At 40.3% G+C, this 9000-nt stretch overlaps 1 protein-coding gene across 1 annotated transcript in view; it reads left to right on the forward strand.

Moving 5' to 3' along the window:
- Positions 1-9000, forward strand: part of STAB2 (stabilin 2) — a 228909-nt gene that overhangs the window by 136348 nt on the left and 83561 nt on the right. The window contains exons 27-30 of the mRNA XM_007952402.1: positions 3765-3863; positions 3952-4059; positions 6089-6220; positions 8812-8940. Of these exons, the coding sequence (XP_007950593.1) occupies positions 3765-3863; positions 3952-4059; positions 6089-6220; positions 8812-8940 (468 nt within the window). The remainder of the gene's footprint in view (positions 1-3764; positions 3864-3951; positions 4060-6088; positions 6221-8811; positions 8941-9000) is intronic.

Here is a 9000-nt window from a genome sequence, read left to right on the forward strand (position 1 = left end):
TCAAGTGCTTTAGCCACTATGCTACCAGAGCTCCCGAAAAGGCACATAGGGACCCTGTATTGGGAAGTACATACATACGGATGAGATCGAAACAAGGACTAGAGGGGAGGCAAATGGTTGTGTATCATTTTCCACATCCCTCTGCATTATTTTCCCCTAAAAAGATGGGGTGAGGAAGATCCCAGGAAAAAGGTAGAAAAAAAAAATTTCAAGATTTTCATTTTCTTCTAAGACTCAATTCCATAGAATTTAAAGGTATGCATTAGGAGGGGGAAAAAAAAAAAGATTAGGGAAAATGGGGGGTTTAAACTACCTTGTACTTTTCAGTTAGCTACCTTAAGGTCTTCATTTAAAATTTAAATCATAATTAAGGTAGACTGGGAACTTTCGGAAGGTGAAGGATTGGAAAACCAATTAACTAATTGCATTTTAACTAAAATTATTCTCACTTGGTACTTTCTATCTACTCACCTTTTATATTTTAAGTTAAAGAAAAGGTCAAGTATTTCAGTTCAGGAAAGAGGGAGAGTCATCAGGCTCCAGGTGCGTGATTCTGCAGAGGCCTTGTCCTCCTCCTTTTTATCAAGAGGTGCTAAGAAACACAGCATTTTTGAGCAAGTGATTCATCATGTGTGGGAAACTATTCTGGCTCTACGACTTCATACAATGCAAAGCAATATTATTTGTTAAGGGGATTTTTCTTCTCCGGTCCTGACTTTCCAAAGTACTAAGAAATCCTTAAACAAAACAACATAAAATTACCTCTTCTTCTCACATTTTTTGATAGACACAACCTCATTTGCTGGAGTGGCACCTCAACCCAGATCATACATGGAATATTATTATCATAGCAACTGTTCAAGTCCCACCTCCTCTCTGGAACCTTCCTTGACCTCCACCATTCATACCACTTACCCAACATATCAAAAGACTTGAACAGAGTCAGGCAGGGCTCAGGTACTTAGCTAGCTGTGTGACCTTGGGCAAGTTACATAACCTCTCTGAGCCTCATTTTTCTTCCCCTATGAGGATTAAATGATACTGTTTCTCTCAGTGCCTGCTGTTTAGTACACTCTCAAAATAAAATTTGTTGTTGTTATGTGCCATCGAGTCGACCCTGACTCATAGCGACCCCTTCTTGGGTTTCCGAGGCAGTATCACTGCAGAAGTAGGGTTGCCCAACCTTAAAAAGTAGAGTTTGTTTTCCTTCTCCTTCCTCTGAAATCCTGGGGAATTTTTTCTTACAGAATTTGATTGGAACACATACACTGTCTTATTTTCATATAATACACTCTGGTGGCATAGTGCCTAAGGCATCTGACTGCTAACCAGAAGGCTGGCATTTCAAACCCACCAGCCACTCCTCAGAAGGAAGGTTGGCCAATCTACTTCCATAGTGATACTGCCTTGGAAACACAAGGAGGCGTCACTATGAGTCGGATCCGACTTGACAGCAGTGGGTTTGGTTGTGGTATATTGATAGTTGCTCCTTATTGGTATGGGTCCTGAACCCCTATATGATGACATGCTGCAGAGGGATAGGGCTGCCTCTTTTCTGTACCTCTTAAGCACTAGCATCTCATCTTGTCATAGTAATAATTAGAATTATTGAGGGCCTCCTATGAGCCAGGTACTGTACCAGTTGTCAGGCACCACATCATTTGATTTTATAAACAATTTTAAATAAGAAGGTGCTGTTCTGGTGGTGCAGTGCCTAAAGCATTTGACTGCTAACCAGAAGGTTGGCGGTTCAAACCCACCAGCCACTCCTTGGAAAGAAGGTTGGGCAATCTACTTCTGTAGAGATACTGCCTCGGAAACCCAAGGAGGGGTCACTATGAGTCGAATCTGACTCGGTGGAAGTGAGTTTGGTTTTTTTGTTTTGTTTTGTTATTGTCCCAATTTCACAAGTGAGAAAACTGAAGCTTAGCTTGGCCAGGTAACTGGATTGAGGTAGAAGTTATGTGAACACACAAAATTCATGGATGCGTGTCTACCAACTCAAGGTCTCTGCTTCGTCTCTGTGTTGCTCCAGCTCCCTAAAGAACTCCTTCTGTAGCTGTCCACTGAGCATCTTCATCACCTTTGTCAGGGCCGCCTTCTACAGTTGTGTGGGTTGTGCCCTGCATTACGGTTCCTGGCCAAGAAGATCAACCATGCTAAAATCCAGCCCACTCCCCATGTTGTGTGCTCCTGTTTGTAGTTGCAAACTCCCAGAGCCAGCAGTGACTTTTTTAAAATCTGTAGAGGCACCCCATGGACTAGCAGTGGTTCTCATATTGCATATTGTTACATGATGTGGACATGTGGACTTTACGTGCCAAATGGATGTGGTTGTGCTCCAGTACAGCTTTATTTTTAAATACAGGCAGCACACTAAATTTGGACCATGAACTGAAGTTTGCTGGCCTCTGCTCTACTGACTGTCAGCTCCTAGAGAGCAGAACCCAGGCCTCAATCACATTGTCCTATTCCCTGCCTGGCCAGTACTGTTGTTATTGTGTGCTGTCGAGCCACTCCTGACTCATATTGACCCTTTGGGCAGAGTAGAAGAGCCCCATAGGGTGTTCTAGCCATACTCTTTATGGGAACAGATCGCCAAGTCTGTTGCCCCGCAGAGTGGCTGGTGGCTTTGAACTGCCAACTTTTTGGTTAGCAGTCGAGCACTTAACCCCACCAGGGCTCAATAAACATTGGTTGAAGATTGGCTTAATTAGAAAATATTCCAATTTTGAATTCTTCGATCTCAGAAGATTCTGTGTGAAACGAGAAGATGGAAATAGTTATCTTGTCCAGATGGCTAATCATGCAGGGCTTAAAGACTCAAATGCCTATATAGATCAAATAGATGATAAAAATGAGTGAAAGGACCTAGTAGAAGGCATTAGGGGGTGGTGGGGACTGTAACTAAAGGAGCTTCAACTACTTCCTGCACCTGTATGTTGCCTGCAGGAATACAGACTGATGTTTTTAAACAGAAGTCACAAAACTAGATTTTTAGATGGAAATTCTCTATATTTATACACTGCATGAGATAAACAAAACCTTTCACAAGCCCAGTTCAGCCCACTGGTTTGCAGTTTAAGACTTATAGGTAAATAGAAAGGTAATGAGAAAAACTGAGTAATAAATAAACGAGCAACAACAACACAACAAAAAGGACTTAAGCTGCAGCCTGTAGGATTTCAGTTAGATTTTAAGACCTTCCCTGAGCCCTGGTGGCACAATGGTTAAAGTGCTCAACAGCTAACTGAAAAATCAGCAGTTTAAACACACCAGCTGCTCTGCAGGAGAAAGATATGGCAGTCTGCTACAATAAAGATTACAGCATTGGAAATTTCATGGGCTGATCTACTTTGTCCAATAGGGTCCGCATTAGTCGGAATTGATTTGACAGCTATATAGTTGGTTTTTTTCTTTTTCTTTTTCCCTGACAGTGTAGAGTAATAAAAGTTGGAATGGGTTATTGCAGAGGAATTATTAAATTATAAAGATTATAAAATCTTTTCTGTAAGGTAAAATTGTGTCTTTCAGGGAGATTTAAGGACTATACATAAAATTGAATTAATAACATCATCTTGAAGTCCCTTCCAGCATTGTCACTCAGCATCCAAGAATGTTTTTAGTTTGTGAGTGATCTTCAAAACATTTTCAGTGTCAGTTATTTTGACTGACTACAGAAGTCAGTGGGACATTTCTGTGCCTTGCCACATAGCAAGTGCTACAAAGATGTGTTCACAGAATTCTTGGGCTTTCTTTGCCAGGTTCTGGTTCCCCAAAGAAGTCTAACTGGCTCCTTACCAAACCTGCTCACCCGGCTGGACCAGATGCCTGACTATTCCATCTTCCGGGGCTACATCATTGCAAGTACCACATTCTCTGCATGACCGACCTGCCCAGGTGATCCAGGAATGGAGATCCCTCACACACTCTTGTCTCTTTCCATCACAGCAATATAACCTGGCAAATGCAATCGAGGCTGCCGATGCTTACACAGTGTTTGCTCCGAACAATGATGCCATTGAGAATTATATCAGGGTGAAGAAAGCTGCAACACTAGTAGGTATTGGGAACAATACTCAGGGAAGTTATTTCCTGAAACTAAGACACTCAACATTTTCAAGCCATCAGTTATAGACCATTTTGCTTTTCCATCAAAACTTCCTTGTCCATATCCAGATACTTTGCACAAAGCCACACAGGGAGTCCCTGACACACACCAACCTGGTCCCAGAGCTGCCCATATATTTAATGTATACCCTTAAGAGCTCATACTTGGTTCCAGATACGCAAAGATGCAGACGTCCCAGGAACCTAGAATGATATTCATGGCCACATGTTGCTATGATGCTGAACAGGTTTTGGCAGAACTTCCAGACTAAGACAGACTACAAAGGAAGGTGACCTACTACCACGTCTTCTTCCTCCCTGACCTCTCTCTGCTCCCAGGAGCTGAGATGTCAGAAGCCGGGACACAGAAGGAGTCAATCATCTCTGTCTGCTTCCTCTTCACTCCCTCTCTATCTTCCCTGATTTCTAACATCTAGGGGTAAACAGACAAAATCTGTCAAAAGATTTTATAAAATAATAAAAAGCTTCAGTCTTGCCACTTTCTGGCTCAAAATTCTTCAATGGATCCCAAGTTCTTGCAGGATTACGTTCAAACTACTGCAACAGGTGTTTAAGGCTCCAGTGAACAGGCTCCATAAACTGGCACCAGAATTTTCATATAGGAAGGGCCCAAGGCTGCCCCACTCCACAATGAGAAGATGTGCTTGAAGCTGTATTTGCATAATAAGCACATCGTTTTCACTTCTATCTTTATATAAGTTGGCTGAGATAAAGATGCTAATGAGAGGAGGGCTAGAAGTTAAAGCCCATCTCTTTTAAGCCAGTTTTGAGCCCACTGTTCTCACCCACCAGTTCTCTGTAGAAACCATGTGTTCTAACCAGAGTGATAACCTCATAGTGCCCAAACACACCAAAGATGTATCTCTCTTGGTGCCTTTGTTCAAATCTAAAAAACTACTTGCTGTCAAATCGACTCCAACTCATGGTGACCCCAGGTGTGTCAGACTAGAACTGTGCTACATAGGGCTTTCCCCACATTATGTTTCCACACCCTTCCTCGACTTCATTAAATGTAGGTTTAGTCTGACCTGGTTAGAACTTGAGGTGCAAGAAGTGTTGGTGGTTGAGAAGAGACATTATTAGTAAGCAGGAAAGTTCTTATCTGACTGGTGCTGGTACTGTCAAGATACAGCATTGAACCTTCTGGGCCTGGCAAGTGTTTAAGCTTAATATCTCTCTTATGGCCACTGTCCTGAGTTCTTTAAAGATCTCACGCATCATCCATGGTCTCAGACTTGTTATTCCTTTGACCTGTGTGAATACACTCTATTCCTCCATCACTTCTTTCCTTCTCAGACCCTAAGAATCTAGAGATCATGTCCGCCTTTTCATCTAGAGAACACCCTTCCAGGCAGCCATTTTGAATAAGACCTACAGCAATGGTGCCCTCAGACACAGCCACACAGCTGGTCCTCAAGAAACATACACACTGTTGTCCAAGACAAGTACAGGAACGCAGGCCTATCCCGGTGCAGTAACAACTCTCCTCCCTCCACTGTTCATCCATTTGCCAGCCGTCTCTGGATTATAAGATTCTCACACTTGAATCAGACCCCAGTCCAACATGCCACCCTATCTGCAGGGGACACAGATCAAGCTCTTTGACACATCCTGTTGAACCTCCTCTCATGACCCCTAAGATGAAAGGCAGGCTGGGATGTGGAGACTCTCTTCATCAGTAGTTCTCCAAAAATAAAAATAATAATAATCTTTAAATGCCCCTCTCAACCTATCATATCCTCAGTCTAGGTTTTAGAGTCACCTAATGAGTTTTGGGCCATTCTACTTAGAACATTTGCAGGAACTCCTAGGTGATCTGTTTCAAAAATCATTTTAGTATTTAATAGCTCTTGTGTCTTAAAGTCTCGGTCAAAGCTTTGGTTTCAAAAGTGCCTGGCATTTTGGTGAAACTTGGTAAGTGGTGACTGGCTCACTTTCAATTCTGTGTGTTGTCCAGAAGGAGGACATAGTCAAGTACCACGTGATCCTGGAGGAGAAACTCCTGAAGAATGACCTGCACAATGGCATGCATCGGGAGACCATGCTGGGTTTCTCCTACTTCCTTGGCTTCTTTCTCCACAATGACCAGGTATACCCTCTTTATTTAAAACCCAAAACTGAGAGCCTTAGCTACCATTATCCATCATCATTCCTGTCCTGGAATAATCTCACCAATGTTTGCAATGCTTTGTCAACAAAAGACAGCTGTGTTTCACCATAAAGTAATGACTAAACAAGACTGTCAAGTTCCCAGTCATCTTCCCTGTTGACAGTCTTCAGATAATCAGTGTAGCTTTGTGAATTCTGGTGTTTGAATGCCAGCAGTCATTGGTACAACAAACTCATCACAGTCCCCTACTCAATCTCCAAGGGAGTCCAAAGCACCCAAACAAACTCCCAGGAAGTAGTATTCCAGGGCATAAGGAACCTAATGACCTCTGAAGGACCAGCAGCCAAGTGAATTACTGTCATTGATTGATGACCACAGAGATTTCAGTCCTAGAGCCAACAGACCACCAGGCCTGACTTCCAGTATTTGTTTCACATAATACCCATAGTTAAGTGTTGATAATTCATTTAAAAAATATATTCTACTAAATATTTAATATATTTTAAATATAATTGTATTCAGATACTTCCAACATCAAGTGAAAATATCAATATGAAAATCCAACAAGAAACCCACAATAGAATTATAATATATATTCTCATGAGAAAAATTAATTAAAATATTATTTAAGATGAACCAAGAAGTATATTAAAACAAAGAAAGTTTCATCATGAAATTTTTAATCAGTAACATTATTTTATCCTTCTATAAAGTAAATCTTAAAAATAATTTCTTCATTGTTGTTTTCATCAAATCACAAATGAATTTTTCTGTGAAAATTTTTTATCTCCTTGGGGGTAAAATAAGTCTTTCTGACTCATAATTACCTGAGGAATAAGCTAAATCCAAATAATTTACTCTGACTCTTAGAAATAATCCCATCTATTACACATGTAATAGATCTTTAATAGCTTTTTGAGAGAATCCTTTTGAATACATCTTCTTATATTTCCAGGAATGGCAATTTTGTTATTTATAGCTTTCATTTTGTTTTTATCTATGTCTTCTTTTCTTTCATCATGTAAATATGCAGTTAGTTGAATCAGTTTCAGTACTGTCATGTTCATTTTCCATTAGTTTGAAAATTCTTTTATCTAGAGCAAGAGTTATGTTTATAATAGAGGCTTTGCTTTTGTTGATACTCACTTTCTCTCAGGTCAATGGAGATATAGAAAATGCTCTCTAATGAATGAATTTATATTCACATCAAAATTTTAATGCCACCTATCATTCTCTGGGTGCATCCTACAATGAAACTGATTCAATTTTTTTTTTTATGTCAAATCAGCAGCATTACAGTATCAAAAGTCCTGCTATTGTGGTATTTAAGTATAACTCATTGTCCTGAAATTCTGGAAAACTATTGGACACCACCAGTAAAGTTTGTTCAAGTTTTCCACATCTACACAGACCCTGAAACAAATTTATAGAGTTCAGCCACAACTTATCCCAGCATCCAAGTGGAAATGCACATGACTCCAAGTAAACAACAAGGGACTTTAGCATACACTTTAAGCACTTAGTAGAGTTACTTCAATATTGCTGCAGTGGAGAATGTTGGGGCTGTTACTTTAAATTGTTTAACTCACATCGGATACTAACAGGATATCTGCTTGGTACAATAGTCCCTCCCTTCCCAACCTCAGCCATGTTACACCTATACAAATCCACCACTTCAAGTTTTCAAAGCACCATTTCTTCAGTTATTTTGGTTATATTAATGAATGAATTAATGGGTTCACTTATTTTTGTTTCATTACTCACTAAGGTATTCCCTCCTTTAAAAAGCAAAACAAAACAAATGACAATTCGGTTGAATTTGAGGTGGCAGGATTTTGACACTGACACAGCCCCCTTCTTGGATGCTGACGGGCATACTAGACACAGACAGGATCAAACATACCATGCATCCCAACAAACATATGGTAATGGAGACCCCATACTGGGAAATGATATGATACTTTTTTCTTTAAATTGTGATTTAGATGAGAGTTTACTAAGCAAATTCACTTTCCATACAGCAGTTCACACTGTCTCATGACATTGACTGCAATTTGTCTTAATCATAGAGATTTTATAAACTCTAAAACACTCACCAATGGTAGTAATTTTATTCCTCTCTGTCATGTAGCCTTTCTGAGGATTGCTTGCAAGTTAGCGACAAAGTAGAGACATTCTAAAAGGACAATGAGTTTCATTCTCCATATCCTGGTTTGAGGAGACATTAACCTCTCGGGAACCCCCAGTCTACAGTTCAGCATGTCCATGGAACCATCTTGCCAATAAGCACTAACATAATAATCATAATTCAGTAGTTTTCAAAGAATCGTAAATCAGTTAATTTGAAGGATAGAGAGAAACCTTAGAGATGATCTAGAACAACCCCTTCTTTTTATAAAAGCAAAAATTGAACCTCAGAGAGGAGAAGCAACTGGCCCAATGTCACACAGCTGCATGGTGGCAATGATGTTCCCTGAGCTGTTTTCATACTGATAGCCTTCAATCCCCATCTTCCCTGTCCCCTTAAAAACAGCATAACAACAACTCACGTTTAACCCTCTTGTTCACAGCTCTATGTAAATGATGCTTACATAAACTACACCAATGCAGCCACTGACAAGGGAGTGATCCATGGTTTGGGGAAAGTTCTGGAAATTCCGAAGAATAGATGTGATAATAATGACACTACTATTGTTCCAGTAAGTTACATCCAGAGCCAATGACACAGCTAAAGAAAACCAACAGGGAAAAAAAAAAAA

This window comes from Orycteropus afer, unplaced genomic scaffold (assembly GCF_000298275.1).
Source record: "Orycteropus afer afer isolate SDZICR_OR568_19922 unplaced genomic scaffold, OryAfe1.0 scaffold00334, whole genome shotgun sequence".
Taxonomy (NCBI): domain Eukaryota; kingdom Metazoa; phylum Chordata; class Mammalia; order Tubulidentata; family Orycteropodidae; genus Orycteropus; species Orycteropus afer.